This window comes from Podarcis raffonei, chromosome 9 (genome assembly GCF_027172205.1).
Source record: "Podarcis raffonei isolate rPodRaf1 chromosome 9, rPodRaf1.pri, whole genome shotgun sequence".
NCBI lineage: Eukaryota > Metazoa > Chordata > Lepidosauria > Squamata > Lacertidae > Podarcis > Podarcis raffonei.
In genome coordinates, this window is record NC_070610.1 from 33,495,962 (window position 1) to 33,521,429 (window position 25,468).

The 25,468-nt window shown below is 41.1% G+C and overlaps 1 protein-coding gene across 4 annotated transcripts in view; it reads left to right on the plus strand.

Moving 5' to 3' along the window:
- GPM6A (glycoprotein M6A) overlaps positions 1-25,468 on the plus strand; it is a 171,402-nt gene that overhangs the window by 58,424 nt on the left and 87,510 nt on the right. The window contains exon 1 of one of the 4 annotated variants that reach the window (XM_053402617.1): positions 2,112-2,596. The exons of 2 other annotated variants lie outside the window; for them this stretch is intronic. In XM_053402617.1, the coding sequence (XP_053258592.1) occupies positions 2,560-2,596 (37 nt within the window). In that variant the 5' untranslated portion in view covers positions 2,112-2,559. Of the gene's footprint in view, positions 1-2,111; positions 2,597-25,468 lie in introns of those variants that run through there. One more of the 4 variants, XM_053402619.1, reaches the window with a different exon arrangement.

Genomic DNA, 25,468 nt, shown 5'->3' on the forward strand with positions numbered 1-25,468 from the left:
TGTTCACAGGCTTTTCCAATGGGTTTCAAATGGGGGGGGGGCTGCCTGTATCCTGGGTTAGTGGTGTCCATGGCTGGTGTTAAGACTAAGTAAACTAGATGGCCTACTTGCCCTAAATTAGGGGACCAGGAGTCCAAACTTTGGAGTATTATGTGCAGAATACAGGTTCTAGATGGCTCAATAGCTCATAGCGACTGTTCAGGAGATTCAGACAGAATAGGAATGGAACATGTAAAGACCATTCCTTTACTTCACAGAGTAGTTTGTCTGTGTGCTTTCTGTTTGCAGGGCTTTTTATTTGCAACAGATTCCAGCTCATGCAGAATACATTTAGAAACTCATCGGATGATTGGTTCTGTTTGGTTTCCACATGATATGTGAACTCACAGGATGCCATCCAACTAAGTCATATTCAGTGTAGACCCATTGCAAGCAATGGACAAGTTACTGGTGGTCATTTATTTCAGTGAGTTCACTTTGAGCATAAGTCACTTTATTGACTTGGGTTGAAATTCTAAAGGTGTTAACAAAAGGGTGAACCCCATTCAATACAATGGAACTTACTTCGGAGTGAACGTTAATAGGACAGCATGGTTAGGAAACATTTTTTACATGATAAGCAAGGCAGAGACATTCATGACACATATTTCCCTTGCTGTGGCCCCATGGTGGCGCATGATTGTGCCTTTTGGGGTGGCTTCTTCAGCTATTTATAGTGCAAAGGGTTCTGCTGCATCATGAATAATCGTTGGTTCTGCCATTCTGCAGGTTAACAGTGATTTGGAGGCAGATGGCAATGCTAGATACATTAGTTTATAAAAAGCTAAAATCAGTTACTTGTTTAGTATTAAATTTAATGTTGATATTGTGGTGGGCATCCACACAATTTATTTATTTATTTCTGGAGGAAGGGAGGAATGTTGAACACTGAAATGGTAAGCTGGTTAGTTTATCACCACACAATTAGTACATGCAGATTTTGCTTCTTAACTCAGGTTTTAAAAAACTAGAAACTTACTTTAAAAAAAAGAAAAAGAAAAGCTATGGATATGAACCCACTGTTCATCCAAGGGGGGAGTACTGCCCCTCCTCCTGTGGACACCCATGGCTTATATTCGCTAAAGCACCTAGGTAGGTGGATGCTTCTTGCTGTACTACTATGGCAGTCCACTGAAGCTATAATCAATTTTCCCTAGGACAGAGTACATAAGCCAATAGAGTAAGATGCTGCCTGTTCTCTGTGTCAGATTTAATACCTTATGTATATTTGTTAAATGTTCTTCATAACGAAACATTATTGCTCTCTGATGATAGAATTGGAGAAACAGAAACAGGAAGGTTTCATAAAATACGGATTTAGAGGTTTTTCCTTTGACACCCATGCAGAGTGTTGGAACTCCAAATTTATTCTGTGCCACCCAATGATGTAAGGCACAGGAATGCAATTTCACCTCTAGACTGCAGTATTCAATCAAGCTGGTATTCAAAATCAGATTGCAGATCTCCCCAAACAAGCAGGTGTCTTCATGATGTACTTAACCTCTGCATTCCCTAACCAGTCCACAACACAACAGATTTGTTTCCCCCTTTCAGCATCCTTTTTTTTGTTGTTGTTGCATGAGGTGGTGTAACATACAGCTAATATTATGTCTCTGCGTATTGGATAAGAGATTTGAAGGATTTAAATATTTTTAATGTTTTTATGTGTTAGCTTTGCATTGAAATAATCCACAAGTACCATTTTAATTCCAAAAACTGTATTCGTCTTTTCACATTTTGGTCCTTTTTTTACCCAGCTTGTAAATTTGTAATATATTCAGAGAGCAGATTTGGTGAAAACTGAAATGTTAGATTTCATAGATACCTTTGTGTTCTCTTGTATATGTGTGTATATGTGCACGCACACACAAAACTGCAAGATTCCTATCACTGTTTCTGAACTGAATTGTGATTATGTGTTTAGAAATCCTTTTAAGCCAAATACATGGTAGTGTATGTGAGGGAGAAGTAAGTATCGCAGTATTGCAGCATCCACAGCTACAGGCATCTGGGCTTTCCCACTTTGGTAGCAAATAGGGGGAATTATAGGTTCGTGGTCTGCTTCATGTTAGGAAGACACCCCTCCATCTGTTCGCAGTGCAGCCTGTTTCCAATTTAAAGCACAGATTTCAATGCAAACATCAATTTCTCTCCCCCCTGTTTTATATGCAAAGTGAGCCTTACGAATCACAGTGACACGGCTACTGGGACCCCAACCAAAATTCCCCCCCAAATTCACAGGCTTTTCATTTGAATACCTGCTTACAGTGGTATACAATGGACAGCTTTGAGAAGAAAAATTGATAATCTTCACGGGAGAGTAATTTGAATGAAATTACACTTGACAGCCTGTCTCCAAGCAAGGAAGGAGAGTGAGGGGAGCCTTAGCTAAGCTCCGAAGACCTGCATAAGCCAGTGCTGTTGGAGCTTCCCGGGAAAAATAAATCTACAGTTTTCCCTACATTTGAGGGGGGCTTTTGATTAAACCTGTGCAGCAGTATCTAGTGAAGAAAGGTAGCCATGGAAGAAAATATGGAAGAGGGACAGACACAAAAAGGTATTGTGATAAACTAGTTGCTTGGGTGTTTGTGTGTGTATGAGTGGGATGTTGTCTTTCTGTTCTCTCTATCTCTGCATGGTAATTAAAATTCTTGTGTAGATGGTTGGAAAGATCCCCCCTTCCATTTTTAAAAGCCATTTTTGTTGTTGCGACAAGATAGGTGGTAAAGATTTTTCCAAATAATTCACAGATATTTCACGCGTAAGGAATGCACAGTGCAGCCCTATATGTAAAATACTAACACTGCCAGCATTTAATGTTAACTGCTTCCCAGACCAGTCTTTGTTAACCTTCATTTATTTCGTGTTTTCACGGTTGTCTAGCTGGGTCAAGGGAGCCCAGTGTGAACGATGAGAGAGCCACTCACACACATTTGTAGCTAGTTGTATTTAGAAATCTAACAAAGTGACCATTATTTACACCTTTGAATGGGTTTCTAGTCTGAACAAAGACTCTGCGTATATTTTGTAAATTTTGGATAGTGCTGCCTATATTTCCCTCCCTTTTCTTTTGCTATCTGTTGGAAGACCTCTGTTTTGTGATGTATAGTGAGAAAAATGGTTGTTAATGTGAAAGATTGCAGGTTGACGTTTCTTTTATTTCTGATTATGTATAGTGCATCTTCTTTTGTTTCTGAATAAAACAGAGCTGTGTATTTGTCTTATTTTCTGTATAATCTCTTGTGCACATTGCATGTTGTTGCAGACTTCAGTATGTGCCACCTTTCTAAATGGACACACTATTCTTATTGCCAGGTGATAGTTCCGCATTTTCCCACTGTTTAGAGCCTCTTTTCCCCACCATCTCATCCTTAGTCCTGTGCTGTTACATCAGTGTTTTTTATGTTGCTCTGAGCATTCTGGAATTACTTAGGCACATCAGAGGATACTTGTTATAACCAGTGGAATAATAATGCAAACACATCTAATCCCACTGTACTTTACAGGCATAACAGATCTTAAAATAGTTTTTCCATAGCTGAAGATGGTTCTGGGGGCTGATTACAATGGTTTTTTGTTTTGTTTTGTTATTTGTTTACGAATTCCATGCAAACAAATAATATCTCAGTTGTTTCCATGTTCCAGTTCTCTGGTCTGTGTTCCATCTGCCTTGCTACATGTAGATGTCATGCTTTTCTCATTAGAACTGACCCACTTAGACTGTGTACAGCCTTCCAGTGTTTACTAACTCTCCAGACAGTTAATTGCAATGGATGTGTGTGCAAAGACGCTTATTTCTATCAGTAATATCTCGTATGAATTCATATGTTTTTCCAAATCACAGTATGCTTTTGAAAGCTACTACAGATGCTAAATGTAGATGCATACGTGGTTGCTTACTCTTTAAGCTTAAGCAATGTAATCATCTGCATATGAAGTATGTTAATGAAAAATCAGAAGCACAGCATGAAAAAACGTATTAACATTTGTGTGTGCATGCGTGGGCACAATAAATGCCATTTTCTGAGGCAATTGTTTTGTGGTCATTGCTTGCATATGAAGTCCTCCTATGGAAAGTATTTTTCATGTAAGTGGTGAAATAGCATATGGTTATTGTTCTTGAGAGAGAGAAAATCAGTGAAAAAGGTTCCACCTAAACTTATGGAAAGCCCAGGCAAGCAGTATAAACCAGAACTGGGAACATCTCCATAAAACATAACAACACCTGAAGATGTTTATAATTAACAAGATATGTATCGGTTAATGGATTCTTTTAACAGGTTGGCATAGACAAGGCTGTGTCTTTATTCCAATGACAGCCATTTGAAATAGCCAGTGGGCACTCAAAATGCTGTAATTAATAGTGTGATTGTCACATCTAACATGTTTTCCATGCACAATATGTCATGTGTGAGAGAAGCCTTTTCTCTCTAGTGGAGCTCAGCTGTGATCACAAACACTGACAGGTTACATTTCATTTCATTCTATCTGGAAGGCAGAATAAGATGGTCATTACTCTGGCTGTTGTTTGGGGAGCAAGGCAGGGGAACTCTTTGTCCAGTCCTTATAATTTTTTGCTTGACCAGCAGTCAGAATCCTGAGATGAAAATTGTGGTCTGAATTGGGAAGATGTTTATATGGCAGTCAAATATAGGCTTCATTCCTCTGGTCTCTACATATCATTTAAGGGCTATTCCTTTGCCTTGAAAGAGGCAATAGCATTGTACCCTTGCTCAATAGCTGTTTTTGTACAGCAGTATGTGCATGTTCGTTTCTACATTCCTGATCTTGCATGATATACCTCTTGTGGTTTGACTAGTGAGTTATATGTTGCTTTTCCTAAGAAAGTGCTCCATGATGTTAATTGTGATGGAATCACACAAGTGTCTTTTTATATATATATATATATATATATATATATATATATATATATATATATATATATATAAATGCTGCCATCTTGACTGGAATTGTTTGTTTCTTCACTGTCCCTCTTCCTCTTTCCCGAAAATCGATTGAAGCATACATTGTGTCACTGCCTACAAAGTCCTCCATTCTTCACACCAGCTGAATGCTTTGAGCCTCTTCTTCACAGCATAGCATAGCACACAGCACTGCAAGTTGCTAGCAGCCATGATGGAAATGCATAGTTTCATGCTGATGTATTTTGCAGATACAATGCGAATAGTTGCAGTAGATAGCATTTTATTTATTCAACAATCATTTTATTGGTACATCACCACCCATACAAAAGTACTGTAGAAGATTTGGAACTTAGTGAGATAGACAGTGCTATTTCTAAATTCAGTTTGGGACCATTGCTTGCATATGTAGCCCTCCTATTGAAAATACTGTTTGTAACTAATGGCAGAAATGTAAGAATCTACTCCACAGTAGTGGGCAAGAGGCTCCAAATCCCCAGTTCAGGTCTTGCCTATGATGTCACTCAGATCCGGTGCCCTCAAAACTGGGAGATAATAAAACTTACCTTATGGAAGGAGTAGCCAGTATGCTTCCCTCAAAATTGTTGTTGGACACCAGCTGTCATCAGTCCTAGCCAGCATGGCTAGTGGATGGGTGATGGGAGTTGTAGTCTCACAACATCTGGAGGACACAACTGTTGTTTAATGCCTGCTTTCCAGGGTTGTTGTAACAAATGCAACTAGATAATACATGTGAAGTGCTTTCAACACTTGGAGATGCTACATAAATAATATTTTTATTATTATTATTATTATTATTATTATTATTATTATTATTATTATTATTTTAGTGTTCTGCTAGAATTCAATGTTAGTTGCTGTGACTTTTTGAACTTCAAGTGGAGCAAGTAGCACTGGATTAAGCCAATAACACAGGGCTTTAAATTAGAAACTCTTGTTTGAATCCTGGCTTTTTTTTGTACTTGAAAAATGGAAATAGTTCAAATCTGCTTTGCAGGATGCTATTCATTGAACATTCATTCAGCAAATTCTAGCACAGTGTGTATGAATGCCAAAAAGAAAGATTGTTGTGTAAGTGCTACCTCTGGCAGCGTTTACAGTTGGCCTCCATTTCCCACTTCTATGAAATTCTTGATTATCTAAGTTTGTAGACCTTTCTGTCAAGCCCTGTGTCCATGAAGCCATACATAAATAATGTTATAATCTAGCTGACTGATTATCCAGCTGTTTTGGATCTTCTCCAAGCCACCTGAATAAACATCGGTCTCTTCAGTACTCAAATTAGGGGAAAACACTTTTCTTTCTGGGCCGCATTTCTCCCTCTTTCTCCTAAGCCACAGCAGAGAAGAAGCCACTAGGTAGAATTCTGGCTGCAGCTCCCAGTTCACTTGCAAGCTCATTAAGAATATTGGCTCAAGCATGAATGAAATTTTGGAGGGGACATTGATGGAGTGAGGATGAAGTGAGATAAATATTTTTTGCCATTATTCATACTAGGGTTCAGATTGTATCAAGTGGAACACATTTTCCAAGACTCTGGGTCAAAGTAAATGGTACATCAAATGCATGGCTGCATCTGGTAATCTTAATTTATTTATTTAACTTATCTATATTGCAGCTACAGAGGCTTCTGATCCATTTGCAGAACTCCCAACACAGGGGAGGGAAGCTACTATGGGTGAAAATAGCAGCTTCCCTTCCAGGACAATCAAGCAGCTTTAGGTGGTGTCAATTTTCATCAGGAAGATGGCAAGGGCAAAAGGGTTAACATGACACCCTGCCTTCAACACTGCAGTCCCAGTCAGAATCCTCTTGCATGCAACTGCTGTGTTTGCTTTTGAAGATTTAAACATAATGCAAATGTGGTCATGCATTTATTGCGTTGTCTACTTTGGATCTCAGGTGGGTGCCAAAGGGCTGCTCATTCTTTTGCTGCCAACAGGTGTATGTGTGCATATGAATTGGGTTGGAGGATGTTTTTCCTCAAAGCCCTCCTCTCTTTAGGAGTGGTGAAGGAGGGGCGGAACCAGAGGGCTAAATGGGGATCTAGTGCTACAGGATCCTTTCCAAAGCACAGGGAAGCCAGTATGCTTCTTATTGTCCAGAGGGTCCAGGGAATCAAGAATATCCAGAGTGCACAGTCAGCTCTACTCTTAGGCAGAGAGAGACACCTGCCTTAGGCAGCTGTTGCTGGGGGAGGGCGGTGCCAGTGAGGTGCTAGACACCAAAGTTGTGTATGCTACACAGCCTGCCATGGACGCTTTAAGTCAGCTTGCTGTCCTCAGACATGGTGGAGGATGCTATCCTGCAATCAGTGTTGAAGCAAGATGCAGCTGTCAGTCTGGTTAGTTTCTGCATGTATGATGTGTGTGTATGTCAGAGGGGTGTTATTTTATCTGTTGTTTCAAGCAGCAAAATATCTTGAGCCACCCCTACCTGGGTGCCAGAAACTCTTGGGACATGAAGGTGGCATCCCCAGAGTCTTCCTCTCTGGTGACTTCCTTGTGTTAGCTTAAAGCAAACATCAAATGCAGTTTCAAGTAGAAGCATCCTGTTTTTCAGTCTCAAATGATTTATTTATTTTTTAAAAAATGAAAAATAAAAATAGGAGGCTTACTGAGCTCCTGGTGGGTTGTGTTAGTTCTGGCTGGTAACACATTGTATAGGGCTTTGCAGTAAGGTGAGGAGGAAATAGAGGATGAGAGCCAAGAGTGAAAAAGACACATTGAATTGTAGCAGAGAAGCATGTATATGCTTAATGTATCACTAGCAGAATGTTCAGGAGCTGGACACTGAGTCAGGCACAAGCTAAAAAGTGAGCTCAGAGCCTATTCACATTGCTCCAAGCCAGACTTCAAAGCCAAAGTGTCAGAGATACCAGCAAATTAAATTCTGGCTGAAGCCCCATGAGTTTTGCTTGCTGTTCCCTCCTGGCTCTGCCACTTGCTGTTGCTGCCACTGCATCCTCCCCATTTCTGATTCCTTCTCTAGCTGTGGGATGCTTTTCCAGTTTGAAGAGAAGAAGGCAAGATTGAAAGGCTTCTGCCACCATTTGATTTGCTGAGTTCAGGTTGAAAAGTGGGATCCAAATGCTAGAATTATACTTTGAAATCATTCTTTATCTTATGTCTATCTCTGGCCTATTAGGAGACCAAGTTTAGGGGAGCCTGAAAAATCCTGTAAGCAAAAGAGAGAGTTGGAAAAAGCCCAGTAATTGAAATTTTGCAAGGGGTAACAAGCATAGTAATAAAAACAGGCTGCTAAACTCAAAGTATGTAAAATTATGCAAGTTTTCTTATTGCTAGCAGCAATTTTCTTAGCAAAAGGGAATATTGGATGATATTTTTTGGCCTCTTCGGGAAATTCTGGGATGGTGGTAGGTTTTTCAGAACTGAAAGCCTGAGCTATCCTAAACTCAGCTGGCTAAAACATGGTGTTGATAATGCCAAGGTTGCAGGTTCAATCCCAGCTGCACATTCCTGCATAGCAGAGGGTTGCACTAGATGACCCTTCCAACTCTGAAAGCAGAGGCAAACAGAAGACCATAAGAGAAAATATTATGGATAAAGCCTTGCCTTCGCCAGCATTCTGTTTCCTACAGTGGCCAGTTAGGTGCCTATGGGAATCCACAAGCAGGGCAGGAAGGGAATATCCCTCTCCCAGTGTTTAATAGCAATTGGTATTCAGAGGCATGCTGCCTCTGTTCCAACGTCTGCTTAGAAACCTCCAAGGAAGAAGAGTCCACTACCTTTCGAGGGAATCTGTTTCACTGTCAAACAGTTCTTACTCCCAGAAAGTTCTTACTGGTGTTTGGTTGGAATCTCCATTCTTGTAACTTGAAGCCATTAGTTTGGGTCATACCCACCAGTGCAGGAGAAAACAAAACTCTCTCAAAAAAAGAATGAGATTTGGCTGGAGAGTCTTGTTTCTAAGGAACCCATTATGGGTCAGTAATCACAGCATCATTTCCTAAAGACTTGCAGACCAACTGTTTAATTATCTCTTCTAGGACCTTGGTATTGATGTTAAGCTGACAGTAGTTACCTGGGTTCCCCCCTTTTTGTTGGAGGTGGGGGCAACATTTGCCTGCCTCCAGTCTGCAGGACCCTCACCTGTTCTCTAAGAAGTCTCAAAGATTATAGACAAAAGGCTCTGAGATTACATCTCCAATGTTCTTTAGTACCCTTGAGTGCAGCTCGTAGAGTCCTGCATATTTGAATTCATTTAATTCCTGTACAATCTCTTTTCCTATCCTGGGCTGCAGGTCCCTCCTTATGTTGTTTATTCTGTTATTCCCTGGTTGGCACTGCTTTCCTTTTGGGTGAAGATGGAGGAAAAGAAGGTGTTGAGCAGTTCCACATCCACTCTATCACCCATTAGAATTTCTTTGTCTTCTCCACCCAGAGGACCTACTACTTGCTTGTTTTGCCTCTTGCTTTGAACATAGCCGAAGAAACCTCTTTTATTAATTTTAACCTCTCTTGCAAGCCTGAGCTTTGTCCTGCCTGACTTCCCTGCAACTGTTGGCTACTTGTGTATACTTTCCCTTCTTTCTTTCCCATTGCTTCCAATTGCTTCTGTTGCTTCCAATGGGAGGTGTGTATTATGCAACAATGATGAAATAGTTTATATTCATTAATTCAGGGGACTTTGTGGGTATTATCTTTTTATGTGTTATTTTATTTTAAGTGTACACTTACACACCTGCTATAAGTGTGAATGTGACCATCACATGTTTAGTGACAAATGTCTCATGACAGAACACTCGAGAGCTCCCTGTTGAGCATACAGTTGTTGGCAAGCCCAGATTCGCCTTTCATGATGTGTGGAATGGCAATTACCGTATTTTTCACCCCATAGGATGCACCGTCCCATAGGACGCACCTAGTTTTTTTGGGGGGGAATAAAGAAATTTTTTTTATTTCCCCCCCAGGCGCTTGTGGGGCCGGCAGCGGGGAGAAGCGCTCTTCTCCCCGCTGCCAGCCTTCAGACCAGATCCGGGGACAGCGGGAAGGCGCGCTGCACCTCCCTGCTGTCCCCCGAGCTTGCGGGGCTGGCGGCAGGGAGAAGCACGTGTCTCCCCGCCATCAGCCTCCAAACCACATCGGGAGACAGCGAGATGGCGCGCTGCGCCTCCCTGCTGTCCCCCGAGCTTGCGGGGCTAGCGGCAGGGAGAAGCACACGTCTCCCTGCCGTCAGCCTCCAAACCACATCGGGAGACAGCGGGATGGCGCGCTGTGCCTCCCCGCTGTCCCCCGAGCTTGCGGGGCTGGCGGCAGGGAGAAGCAGGCGTCTCCCCACTGTCAGCCTTCAAACCACATCGGGAGACAGCGGGATGACGGCGTTCCATCTCCCCGCTGTCCCCCGAGCTTGTGGGGCTGGCGCTGGGGCTCTCCTGAAGCCTGAAGAGCGAGAGGCTTTCAGCAAAAGCCTGCATTCGCCCCATAGGACGCACACACATTTCCCCTTCATTTTAAGTATTTAACTGTTCTGTCTGGTCTTTTGGAGCATTGGAATTAGACCAGTTTTGTGTTATTTGAGGGCTGAGCTAGATGTTGAACTCAGTTGCATGTCACTTCCCTCTAACTTGGTTCTTGCTTTTTTAAGAAAAAGCAACTGTGCAATGCCGTGTGTTTGTGCATATTTCTGGTGGTGCTGAGGTCTGCTTAATCCCATTTCCATGGTTGCTCATCTTTAAAAGAAAAATAAAATTGGTGGAAATATACATGTCATGTGGTCCTCAGAAACCTTAATTTTAGATTCATGCTCAGTTCATATATACTCTTCTACAGACTACATTCTGGTTTGGCTCCAGAGAAGCTTCCTCCCAGTAGAAGAAGACTCTTCATCCAGCCGAAAAGCTTACTCCATCAGAGGAAGCTTCTCTGGATACAACCCTCTGTTTCATTACCAAATAATGAATGAATTTAATGAGGTTCTTTTTCATCACTTGGCTAGGTTTGGACTTGGGCACAACAGCATTGTTTGAGTTCAACATTAAACAGCACAAGGATAGTTCTTGTTAGTTTAATGCACTGCTTGAGGGCAGAGAGGTTCCCTGCCAGATCAATTATCTATTCTGCTGTAGTAAAAATTAAACATTCAATGAAGTGATGTTTTAGCAGCTGATGAAATACCTCAACTAGTTATCTGCCTAATGCCATTTTGGATAAAGAGAAAGGCAAAACAGCATTCAGTGGAGAAGCAAATTTAATTATTTAAAATATGTGTCGTTCTTTTACCTAAATAATATATGCCAGTTTAAAGCTATATATGTAGCATATAGTATTATGTCCCATGTTTCAATAGCTGGCATGTGCAAGTAAGACTGGGAATAGACTCCTGTCAAAGAACCTGGAGAGCTGCTGTCAGTCCGTGTAGACAGTCTTAATGTAGATAGATCAAGCTTCAAAGAAGGCAACTTACTATATTCCTATATATTCCTTATGGAATTTATTGAGTATTACTGGTCCATAATTTTCTGTTTCTTTTACAGCGAGAAAAATGTGCATGCATTATTCCTGAATGATTTGCAGTTTGTCCCATCAATGACACATTCACCAACTATTATTTTTGTGTGTAAAGATCAAGTGGAACGGCTCCCGATTTGCTGCTTAAGTTATTCAGTGTTGATTGAGCTAGAGTGGGTGGAAATGGAATTCCGTTGACAATTATTAAGAGAGTTATCAGTTTGGCACAGGCTCCAAACAGGATACCAGATGATGCAAACTCTATTAATAGAAGTGTAAAACAGCAAGATACCTGCAGGCCATCTTGTCCAATCTTCTGTGTTTTGAGACAGAGGAATCTCCACATAAATAGGTTCATAGAATCCTGGATAGAGGCAAAGATCCAAAGGACTGCACAGCTAGCTCTGCATTCACGTGGGGACTTTGTACTTAATAGCAACTCCATTGTTACATGGAAAGTGACATTTGAAACTTACGTAAGTTGCGTTTCAAAAGAAATTTGATATGGGCAGCTGCCCTTTTCTTTGGAATTCCTATTCAATTTACATGACGTCATCAAGCCGTTGCAGGCCAGTATTTTCTGAGTTCTTCTTCCGTGTTTTCTCAGACCTGATTTGTAGTTACGTATTTATAATAAAACACAATTGCTGCACTTTCCTGTCCAGTGCTGACAGACAAAGAGTTATTGGGGTTTTTCAGGGAACCAGTGCTCTTAAAAGGAAACACTCATTACAGGTTCCACCCATTTTATTGTTTCCTATTGATATGGGCAGCAGGATTAGTGATAACTTGTCCCTTGAATGACCATTCTGAATAAGGAAGCAGGTGGTGCTGTGGTCTAAACCACTGAGCCTTTTGGGGTTGCCGATAGAAAGTGAGCTCCCAGTGCTCTGTCCCAGCTCCTGCTGGAACTAGCAGTTCAAAAGCACACCAGTGCAAGTAGATAAATAGGTACCATTGCAGCGGGAAGGTAAACAGCATTTCTGTGCACTCTGGCTTCCGTCATGGTGTCCTGTTGTGCCAGAAGTGGTTTAGTTATGCTGGCCACATGACCCGGAAAGCTGTAGACAAACACCGGCTCTCTTGGCCTGAAAGCGAGATGAGTGCTGCACCCCATGGTCGCCTTTGACTGGACTTAACAGTCTAGGAGTCCTTTATCATTCTGAATTGTCTTCTATAAATTTTTGTTTCTATTGAAATGCTTCAGAGGCTTTAATTACAGAATACTTGTCATTACTATTTTTTCTTTTTTATATAATGAAATCAAATAAAGGGGGGGCAGGGAGAGAATGAAAAGAAACCAGCAATTGAAATTAATTTCATCACTATTTTCCAGCAGGAACCAACATGAGGTGCTAAAATGGCAAAAATGGCAAGCTATGAACTTTATGTCCTGGAGGACTTTGGCTGAAGGATCTTGGCCATTGGGAAGGACATTGCTGGATAATATAGTACTTTATAACATTAAAGTGTTAACTGAAACCTCCATCTAATTGTCAAAGAAGCAATTGCAGTTGGCGTGTTTGGTGTTCAAAGAAAACAAAAAGGTGTTAATAGAACCCCTCAGTGCACAAGACCAAGCCTTTGTAAATACAGTGTTACCTCGGGTTACATATGCTTCAGGTTACAGATGCTTCAGGTTACAGACTCCGCTAACCCAGAAATAGTGCTTCAGGTTAAGAACTTTGCTTCAGGATGAGAACAGAAATCGTGCTCCGGCGGTGTGGCGGCAGCAGGAGGCCCCATTAGCTAAAGTGCTGCTTCAGGTTAAAAACAGTTTCAGGTTAAGTACGGACCTCCGGAACAAATTAAGTACTTAACCCGAGGTACCACTGTACTTAAAAGAGCCTCATGATAACAGCCAGGTATGCCATGCCAAAAATGTCAGCGGGACCAAGTATGAGATTCATAAAACAATCCCAGGGAGATAAAGTTAACTGTACCTCAAGTTACAATGGAGGACAAAACCCAGCACAAAATTTAATTTCAATTCTTAATATTTTGCACCATGTGAAAATAAAACTTAATTTGAGGCTACATTGGCTGACATCTCGAAAATTATAAGTGTAATGGTTCTGTGACTTTCTGTCTTTCTATCACATTTGCTCAAGCAGCCTTGCAAACTGTAATGAATAAAAACTACAGGCATATTGTAAGTCTTCTGCTTGAAATAGAAATATTTATGCACTTAAAGTGCTTCCTTTTTTCCATGCCCATTCAGGAATAATTCCTGCCATGCTCAGATGGGCATGCTGTTAGATAAGTGTTTGTAGATTGGACTGCAATCTTAGACTAGTAAATACTATCATTTCTATGATTTCTTTTGAATTTGAATTTTTAAAAAATGAATTCTCTACAAGACTTTGTGGAGTAGCATGGAGAGACTGAAATGTCCATGGTGGTTGGGGCAAAAAGCCATATATATTAGGAAGGAAAGGGTAGAAATTAATAATATCAGGGCTGAGGATGGAAGTTAGTGAGGATAAGAGGAATTAATTAGGAAGGGCAAAGGGATGGAAATAAAGATAATGGATAATGGCAAGAAATTTTGGGTTTTGCTATGATCCGCTTCTCTGTTTCAACCACACCCACTTTTGCACTTCAGTTACACCTACTTTGGCACATGGTCTCCAGAAGGCTGCCATTGGTCAATATTACTCTGCTGTAAACTGTTGTAGGCAAAGGCATATCCATTGTCTGTAGTTAGAAAGCCCATTCCTTAGATAAAGCATAATTTCAAAGTTGTAGGTGGTAACATAATCACTTCTGTCATTATATGGGAAATGCTTAATGACAGGAACTACAAAACTAGTTATCTACAAAAATGTGGTTTGAATAAACTGGGATCACTTTTAATAGCTTACAGGTTCAGAATTAAACAATTTTATATTTATCCAGATACCGTTCTTGATTTCAGTGTTCTGAAATCAAGGCAGTAGGATGAGAATACAGCATTGCTTTTATATCTACTTGTTTATGCATTAGAGTAGCAGGTGGGAAAACACTCAGTAACTTCATGATTACCCTGACCAGATTAATTTTTCATAGGGGACCACACTTCCCCTCATTTGTCTCCATTTTCCACATGAATGGGTATAGATTTTTGCCCCCATTGTGTATTCAGTTTATGGGAGTATGAAAGCATTGTTATTTTGTTTAGACAATATCACTTGTTTCATTTTCCCCTTTTAAACATATTTAGCATTTTCCCCATTAGGCATGAAAAAGCTGCCATTTTCTTGGCAACAGAATGGTATAAATTCTGTTCTTATTAACATCATGGTGCAACAAATGGAATTATTCTAACCATATTATGTGGGTGAAATATTCCTATGCATTTCATACAAGTTCATGTGTTTAGCTGTAAGGTCAGTGCTAATACCAAGGCACATGGCACAACCAGCCAGTTTCTGCTTTTGCACCACAAACACTTACATTCCCTTCTAGGTAACCACAAATCCCTTAATTGCATGTCATCCCAAATGTCCCCAGCAAATATATTGGCTTCTGCATGTTCACACCCCTTTCCTTCCTAAACCACCACGGTCCCTAGACCTATGCAAACCCAGCCTCTTCCTTATCTCTGTTGTCATTGCTGCAATGATGCCCCCTCACCCTTTGATGGCTGACAGATTCTACTCTTTTGTCTCCTTTTCTCACTCTGGAAGCAGAGGGCCAGCAGAGACAGGGGATGGGGAAGCCTTACAGAATCTTCACTTCCCAAGTTTTGTTTCCTCTGTGGCTATTTGTAGGCCCCATTGTGAAATTTCCATTGTTGGTTTTCCAGCTAACAAAATGCTAGATACAGTGGTACCTCTAGTTATGAACTTAATTCGTTCTGGAGGTCCGTTCTTAACATGAAACTGTTCTTAACTAGAGGCGGGCTTTCGCTAATGGGGCCTCTTGCTGCCGCTGTGCCACCGGCGCAGGATTTCCGTTCTATTCCTAGGGCAAAGTTCTCAACTCAAGGTAACTCTTCCAGGTTAGTGGAGTTTGTAACCTGAAGTGTTTGTAACTCGAGGTACCACTGTACTGTCATATACCACAATGGTACTCTGTGGAAGCAACAGTTCTCTGTTCAAATGCCTCTACCTAAAAGTTCCATTGCCATACAGATGAGAGAGAACTTGAATGGTTATGAAACACAAAAGTTAATGGGTTGTCAATAATTGAACTCAACGTATTACATTCATGCAATCCCCACAGAAATGAACTGAGATGTTTCTGTGTGCACTTCATATGCTCCAACAACAACAACAAATGTTGCATAATTGTAATGTCTTGCAGAAAACTTATTTTACCTTGTATCCACCTCATATTGGATGTTGTTTTAAATGTGTATGTGTAACACATGGTTGGGCTGAGGAGGGGGTTCCAGGTTCATGGGCCTTCCAGCACCTCCATGCAGAGCCAACAGTACAATCCAGGGTGCCTGTATTAAAACATCCATGTCAGAAGGACCCACTCCCATTCACCCCCCCCTTTTTTGCAGCAGATAGACCATGTGGGCAGGGCATATGTTACCTGGATGCTGGCACCATGCATGAACCAGCCTTCATTTCTCTCTGTGTATTGTTCCTCTGTGTCCCTCACCTGATCTACCTTACAATCAGATTAGAACATTTTTTCTTTGAGTAGAAGAAATCATCAACACATGGTTTTCATTCTTAGAATTCTGCAACACAGACTTGTACAAAATAATGTCTCCATTCCATTAACAACACTCTGCCCCAATGATTCTGTGCTTAGAATTTAGAGAGAGAGGTGGTGTCTTTTTCCAATAGGGAAGTAGATACTCCTGATGCCCAATTTCACATTAAAGTTATTCCATTTGATAAGCTGTCATCTGGTATTGAATGATATGACTCTATCACAGCTCAGTTCATAGAAGTAAATAGGCTCATTAATCACTTGTTCCTAAACTCTCCATGCTTTGTTGAGATATGGACAAACAAGAATCTATTTGTAAAATGCTGTGAAATTTTGAAGATTGCATATAAAATTTGGAACATTACTTTGTTTTATAGCCTTTTGCAGAATGGTACATTTTGCATGCAAACAAATAAAGAATTTCAATACCATCTCTAGATGCCTGAGAAGCTAGTGGATCAAATGAATGAAGACTAGGGCTGAAATGTTTTTATAATTAGACTGCCAGTAACCAGATTTGATGCCGGGCTACTACAGACCCCAAACCTACTAAGGTATGGGAGAAGGACCCTGCAAAATATTACAACTATTGCAAATAGCGCTAATTTAAAGAAGCGCTCATTAGCTGCTTGCTCTTAACACTGTTCATATATGAAGGGTTAAATGATCCATAAATTGGATTTAAACATCCCTATTTTTTACTGGCTTAAATAAAGGTAAAGGGACCCCTGACTGTTAGGTCCAGTCGCGAACAACTCTGGGGTTGCGGCGCTCATCTCGCTTTTCTGGCCGAAGGAGTCAGCGTACAGCTTCTGGGTCGTATGACCAGCATGACTCAGCCATTTCTGGCGAACCAGAGCAGCGCACGGAAACATCATTTGCCTTCCCGCCGGAGCGGTACCTATTTATCCACTTGCACTTTGACGTGCTTTTGAACTGCTAGGTTGGCAGGAGCAGGGACTGAGCAATGGGAGCTCACCCTGTCGCGGGGATTCGAACCACCGACCTTCTGATTGGCAAGTCCTAGGCTCTGGAAGGCACCTCTGAGATCGTGTAGTCCAACCCCTTGGCAGTGCAAGGAATTCACCCTGTTTGGTAACTATCCCCCTCTCTCCTTAAAAACCTCTTAAAGAAGGACTTAAGCACCTTTACTGGTTTGATCCTTCAATTAGAGATACCCAGAATCCTAAATCTGTGTTGGTTGTTGTTGTTATTTTGTTGTTTAGTCGTGTCCGACTCTTCGTGACCCCATGGACCAAAGCACTGTGTTATCCCACTGTTACTGTCTAACCTAGCCTCTATGGTAGCTGCTGCTGCTGCTGCTGCTGCTGCTGCTGCTGCTTCTTCTTCTTCTTCTTCTTCTTCTTCTTCTTCTTCTTCTTCTTCTAAAATAGGGATATGAACTATCTTGCATAACATATCTTGCATTACCTATTATATGGAGATCTAAATATGGATATTATTGTTCCTCCTTTCACTAGTTTTTGTAATATTTTTAAAACAAAAGAATGCTCATTTCTTCCATAATCTGTGTTGAGTTTATGGAACTGTTTTGCTAGTCAGTAGTTATATGATTAGAACTGAATAGCAAGCAAGCCCTTTAGGTCAGCTGCATTTTTTAATTTATTATTATTATTATTATTATTATTATTATTATTATTATTATTAGGTCAATCAGGATAGATCTTTCTCTCCCATCCCAGTCATTAAAAAATAAAGGCACCAGAGAAGCTGCTGTGGACATTTGGAGTATTATTTCCCAGACCTTTTTACTTGTTTGGATGCAGGGTGTTCCCCCCACCCTCTGTTAAACAGCTGTGCACTACTATCTGCCATCTGCATTGCCTGTGTTTCCAACATATCACCTTCCATTATTGCCGCACATCCTCCCCCTTTCTCAAATCTCGTATAATTGTAACCATTGTCTGCATCATTGCTTTCAGGCTTATACTAACAAAGAAATCTGCCTTATTTACACATTACTAATGCGTGTGCATCAAATCTGTAAAAACACACACACATATATAATGTAAAATCTACCTCTGCTTAACCATCAAGAATCTCTAACCAATCAGATCCACACCGTATATTTAAAATACGGTACATCTAACACACATTTAAAGCACATGACTCACCCTAAGAATATTGGGGAGTGTAGTTTCCCCTCTCACAGATCTGCAAGTCCCAGCACCCTTAACAAACCACAGTCCCCAGAATTCTATGGGGGAAGTTACATGCTTTAAATGTGCATCGGATGTGCTTTAAATGTATGAGGTGGGTCTTCCCCAAATCCCACATGGACATTGCAAGAGAGACAGGACAGTGTGGACAGGACACCATAGGTGCCAACTCCCTGGGGCCCTGGGTGGCTGAGCACCCACAAAATTCCCCATGAAAGGGCTGGGCACCCACGGTTGTGGGGCCAAGCTGGCACTCCTGCAGGACACTGATGACGGTGGGCAACATATGAATGCAGGATGCATTTAACTCATCACGGCCTTTTCCCTAGAAGCCCCACCAATCAATGAATAATGTATCAGTGAGTCATCGCATGAGGACTGTGTGAGGCTGCATAGCCTGTGGGTAGGGGAGAGGACCTTGCCCAGGATTTTAATGTGGCTTGTGTGTTAGCCACACAGAGGTGAGATATAACTTTAGTATTTGATTTAACAGCATCTCTCTTTCTGAGTTGTACACCTTGCTTTTGGTTTATTTACCCTCTGTGTTCCTGCCCTCATAATATTTCATCATTACGGCATGGCCTTATCTCTTGCCAGGACAGTCCTACCTTTCAATAGCAGCCACTATAGCAGCATGGTATTGCTCACCTGCATCCCCAGTGGTGTGCATCACTACCAGTTATTGAGAAGAGGAGGGGCAAAGTAGTGGGGAGTCTCATCCACACTGCCCTGCTGGCCACTAATGCTATATTTAGACAGCCAACTCAGGCAGCACTGTATGTACCACATTGATATGGCCCACACCCCCAAAGCTAGCCTGCTGCTCTGAAGTGTAGCAGGAGCTGTTTCGTCACCAGCGTTGAAGTACGACTCAAGTGCTAATCTAAGAGACGTTTGTACAAGGAATGGATTTGTGCACCATCTTGCCCTTCACCTCATGCAGCAAAATTCCCTGGCCCAACCCTGCCTGTAGTTGTTAAACAGGGCATATTTATTTCCTCATATTATCTGTAGGCATTGCAACTCAAAAAGATCACAATCTTGCCATTATTGGTCTTTCATACCTTGGCAAGGGGGCAAAGGAATAAGGTGCTGCTGTAGACCAAGATTGCTTGGCTTTACTGCCAAAGAGATAATTTTACAAGCCTGTTTTCTGGTCCTTCTGGGACAATGAATTGTGCAATGGCCCGGATGTAACAAGAAAGAGAAGTATCCCAGTCATTAATATAAATGACAGAAAAGATTCTTAACATCTTAGACGACTAGTTTTTTTTTTGCGGGGGCGGGGGGGGGTCAGATCAGTAACTTTTAGGTAATTCAGTTTAGCACATTAAAGTTTATCTTAAAATAGAGTGAAAACTAATAACTTGGTTCTTCGGACTAGTGCAATAAAGCTTCCTGAAATTGGAGAGTCATAAATTCAATAATAAATTAACCCAGCAAATGGGACAAGACACACTTACATGCAGCTAATATAATGGAACCACCTCTCCATAAACACAGAAGCAAGCTATTGTTTCTCTCTTGAGGCTTATTAAATGCGCACATTGTTGTGTGTGTATGAGCGCATTTTAGGTAGCATCTTTGTAAAGGAATCACATAAAAAAAGCATCTTTGTAAAGGAATCACATAAAAAAGCTTCCAATCTCTCTCCCCACTGCCCATGGTCATCTAGCTTTTAAATACTATATCTGGAATTGCACAAGAGCTACTTTGTTTGAAACCCGCTCCTTCTTTAGCTCTAGTCACACATTCAAAGAATGTCAGTAGACATGATGAAGACTGCAGTGTAAGGCTGCAATCCTATGCACACTTACAGCTGGCTGGCTGAAGGAAAGGCTGTGCCACTGGGAATAACCATGCACCTGAATGGCTAAAGGGGTTGCACATGATTCTGCCCAAACTTTATAGCCCTTTCAGTGCATTCCTGAGGGACCCCCCAATAGGAAAAGGTATAATCAAGGAGGGAAAGGAGAACACACACACAGAAAGAGGAGGCGCAAAGCTGTCCAGCCCCAAGCCATGCAATATTTACTGGAAGGATTTTTCAATTTTCTATTTAAAATATGATTTCACCCTGATTAATGTGATTGGCTGTGCTGTCCAGAGATGATTGGTCAGTTCTGGAGATGGTGTGGAGTCTCTAAATTAGAGGTGTTATATTGAATACGAATTTGGAGGACAGGCAAAAACTGGACTATAGCAGTGGTGGTTTGTGAGTTTCAGAAAGGTCATAGGACAGGCAGTGCTAACCCTGTTGTATATGGGGAGCGCCCCACAATGCCATGTATTCTTTGAATGTCTGAATAAGGCTCTTGACTGTGAATAAAATCTGGCACTTGTCAGCAGTTGTAAAAGCAGTCATTGGATCTTCCCCATACGTCACATTAAGATGTGACATGTTAGGGAGCATGTATAGGACCAGTGCAACAACTAGTGTTTAAACTTTAAGCTCTCCACCACAAAGAAATATTAGACAGTAACGGCTACAAATGCTTATATCACAACCAACCAGGCCTGGATAGAATTCTCAAGCGGGGGAAAAAGCTACATGTTGTAGCATTCTCTAAAAATGGATAATCTAAAAAAGCACATTTCCCTAATCTAATCCTCTGCTCCTCCATTGTTATCCTGTGGCGGATGACAAAAAAAGGCTTTTAAAAAGTACTATTTGTTGATTTGTACACAAACATGAGTGTGCTAAAGCTATTTGAGACCCCAGGTTGTAAAGAGTTACTTTGGCTGCCTGTCGTTTGGGCAACAGAGCACAAATGCCCTAATTCCACTATTCATGAGGTTAAGTTCAAACTTGGGCTAAGCAAATTGACTGACATGCTGATATCACAGAGCATGCCCCATCCCTCCCCCACCCCACTTCATGTGTGGGAGAAGAACAAGCAGTTTATAGCAGAGCCATCTGCTGGAGCTGTGACCATTCTTTGGCAGATCTCTGTAGTCTTTGAGCCTGCAACTGATCAGGCTGCCTGAATGACTGTTGTCACTAAGAATTAAGCAATTAGGTTGCATTTCTGTTCTACTAAGGCTTCATAAATATTAAAAGAGAACTGGGGATGGCATATATTTTAATCCTCATGTACTAAGCCTCTGCAACCTTTGAACCCTCTCTGTGAACACAACTAGCCCCCGGCAATGCTTTTTAGATGCTTTCTTGCAGATTTATCTCGAACTGTAGTTGGAGTCAGATAGCAAGACAGCTTTCCAACAGGAGTCAAGTTAAAGTGAGCTGAAAAACAATGCACTGTTTATTTTGCTAAATGCGCAATAACAGAAATAACCCAAATAGAAAATTTGTTAAACCAAAGTAGCTGGGTTTAAGTCTCTTTCTGTCTGTATTTGAAATTATTAGGATTAAATATGTTAAAACCTAGCTTTGTTTAGTAAAACTAAATCATAGATTAGGCTGGGAACAATTGCATAGCCATCTATATTTCACATTTTCATTCATTTTAATTGCATTTCTTTAGGTCATCAAATTTTTCTAATAACAATTGCTTTCCCACTATGCCTGATACTGCAATTGTAAAAATAAATAAATACAGTACCGATATGATTGTTTATCATGTTATTAATGAAACATGTAATTAGTTGCTTAGTGTTAACAATATGTTGTTGACCAAGGGAACGTGGCTTCAGCTAGGTGCAAGTGAGGCAGGCAGATGGACCAGTAACCAAGGGGGAAAACGGTTCAACTTGAACCTGAATTCAGATCCCTGCTTGGCCATGAATTGGATCTGGTGGCTTTGGGTACACCTTTGCTTTTTCTATTTCCTGCCTGTGAAATATGTATAGCAGTAAAACTTACTGAGTTGCTATGGAAACAAACTCAAGCCGGTAGAGCACATTCCACATTAAGAGTGCTCAATAAATGATTAGTAACATAATAGCTTGATAACAGGTAGTACATCTGTACAGATTTATCAGTGGAGAAAGGAGAAGCAAAACAAGGAAGAAGGACAATAGGAATGAGAGCAAAGTCACAGCTGTTGTGGCTTTCTTGGTCGGTCAAGCATCAGTTCAAATACAAGTTAGTATTGTTTAATGCCACCCCAGTCTCCAAGCGGTGTGAGATTCCAGGGGTTCCAGGTACTTACCCATGTTTCCTTTAGGAAATGAGGCACAGCGAAGACTGTGATGTCTATGATATATGGTTTATTTACACATATGTTCAACCTGAGCCTACAATGGAGGGGGGGCAAGCACCCCAAGAGGATCTTGTTTCTCCCATAGCTGCAACCTGGGGTTTAAATAAAAATAATACAACGTGCTCTGCCTCTCTGTCCAGTTTGCTGCCTTTACCAACCTGCAACCTTTCCCCCTTTAAATCACATCACATCCAACCCCTTCTTAACAAACTCTGAGCTGGAGGAAGGACCCCACCCCTTTGCCATCAGGCACAGAGCCCCCTCTCCTTGGCTTTCTCAATAGGTTATTACCTTTCCTTTGTTTTCTTAATGGCTCATCTCACAGGCGATTGCCTCATCAGGAAACTGGCTGAGCTCATATTTTAACCCTTGCTGGATCCAGGGGCTCAGGAGGCTTGTTTAAATTCTAGCACTTACCAGATCTAGGAATTTAAGGGAGCCTGGCACCCCCAAACTCATAACAGTATTTTATTTGGCCTCAATGTGCACTCTTGATTACAATGAACTGCGTTTGTCATTTTAATTCACTTTCAGCCATTTTGGAAATCATTTTGGGCCTTCTCACAATCCTGGTTTGTTTTTGCCATCCCAAGGAATTTTGTGTCAGCAGCAAAGTTGGCCTCCTTACAGTTTACCCCTAGCTTGAGAAACCTGATGGAGTGTCTTGTTTAGTATGCCCCTTCCCAGGCCCTGAAATCAATACGGGAGGCTTTGGTAGTCGTGCTGCCAATGGTTTGGTACTTTGAAACTGAGTGTGCTGATAGTTAACAGAATATAACAGATTTCAATTTTTCAGATGTTTAGATTTTTATTGTATTTTTATACTGCCCTGCAATCTCTGGAGGGAGGGTGATGTAGTAGTAGTAGTAGTAAATAATGATGTTGATAATTTTCACTCTCATCCCTTTGGGATGATTCATCCTGAACTGAATGCTCCTCAGCTCTTGTTGGCTTTCTTCCAGGGATCACTTTAACTGCTGTTCTGCTACCTTCTTGATTTTAAGCACCCGCAATCTAATTCTACTCTGGTTCAAGTGGAGTCTGACCCTTTTGTCCAGGCTCAGTTTGTTCTGAAGCTCTTCCTCCCAACAGCACTCTCCCAGCCAAGTACTAGGGCTCCTCAGCTTTGCCTACCTGTCTAGAGTATTGAACTGTAGTCATCTGTTTTGTCTGTTTTTAATACAGAATTTTTGTAGCCTGCCCTGGAACCTGCTGGTACAGGGCGGGTAATGAATATAAGAACAACAACAGCAAAACAGAGAGAGAGAGCTAACCATAAATCACCTGTCTTTAAACCTTCTACTTCGCAATCTAAAGTTTGCTTCCAGGACTGCAAGACTACATCTCTTCATGTCTTTGGTGCCAACATGCACCACAACCCCTGACTCCTGCCCAGATTAATCTATTAGGCTATCTAGATGATGCATGATGACCCACAACTTCCACACAAGCAGTCGCCATGCCCATCACAAATCTAGCTATGTCCCTTATTATCAAATCAACTACTACCAGGAAATCCCCTGGGATTATCCTCAGCATGAGAGAACATCTCTTTGCCCCTTTCTCCAAGGACGGAGTCCTTTCTAATTGATCATTTGCTTCTTCCTCTTTTCAGAGAGTGACACCCTCTTTGCCCATTTCCCTCCTTCTCTATGAAAACAGAGGAGCTTTCACCCTAGGAGTGTGATGATGCTAACATGTCCATGAAGGCCTGATCCCCCAACCTCTCTGACTCTCTCAGAATCTGCAGGACAACTAGATTGCCATCAGAGAAGTGAACTTGTCCTCTCAGAACATGTTCCCCCAGGAACTCATTGTATTGTGCACACTTCCAGGAATTCTACCTAGCAGACACATGTGGAGAGCCACCAGACGTCTGCTTGTGTTCCGCTTGCATCACTTTTATTGTTGTTCATTGAGCTGCTTTATTTGGATTTGCTAAGTAAAACAAAAATCCTATAATCTGATTGTGTTGTTGGTTTGTGTGATAGTGTTTTTGTAATCTAAAATTTATTTGCATTATTTGCCCTGAAATCTGTTTTGGATTATGGGTGATTTATCTGTTTTTAAAATAAATAAAAGCAAATAATGCTGCACCTTCCACATGGGTGCATCTTTAAAACATATTACCTAGCCTCTTGTGCTGATTTAACAACACTCATGCTAATTGTTTCCAATTTTGGGAATATTCATATTGGAATTCACTTTTATATTTAGTTTTACATATTGCTCAGTTTCCTTCATTGTCCACCAACAAATACATTACAGACAAGTGAGAGATTCATCTCACATGTTAATGCTTTGCACTTTAATTGATTTCTGCCAGTGGCTATGTTCTTCGACCTGTATGCTACATTTTCCTGGGCATGACACACCTTTTCCACCTGGGTTTTAATCAAAGTAATTTAATGTCTATTTTTTTCCCCACCTACCAGGAGAAAGTGATGATGAGGCAGAGTGCTACTTAATTCATTTTGCTACCACAAGTTCCTTAGAATTTTAATTGGTTGATTTCCTGGTTGAGTGATCCTGCAGTAAGAACTATGTTCATTGAAAAGAATGATTGGACAAAAATAAAATAAAATAACTTTCTTTTCTACCATCTCTTTTCGTATTTGTAAGAGTTCAGCTTTTGCCACCTAATAATTCACAGAGATTGGGAATATCAGTGATAGTTACTAATAACCTTTTATATAGCATAGGAATGCCTGGTCAGACTATTTGTTCATCTTGCTTTTCAGGGACTCTGGCAGAGACAGGTCTTTCCCATCACCTATTATTGGAGCCTTTTTGACCAGAGGTGCCACAGACTGAGTTTGTGAACTTCATATGCATTAAGACAGTTATCCTTATCACACTTTGGTAAGGGTTGATAATCCTGACCTATCTTGCAGCTGAGAGATAGTGCTTTGCCTACAGCAACCCACTGAGTTCACAGCTGAGGTTGGAATTGGACTGGTGATTCTAAGCTCATACTCTTAACCACTATACCACACTGACTGCTCTGTGTATAATTGCATATA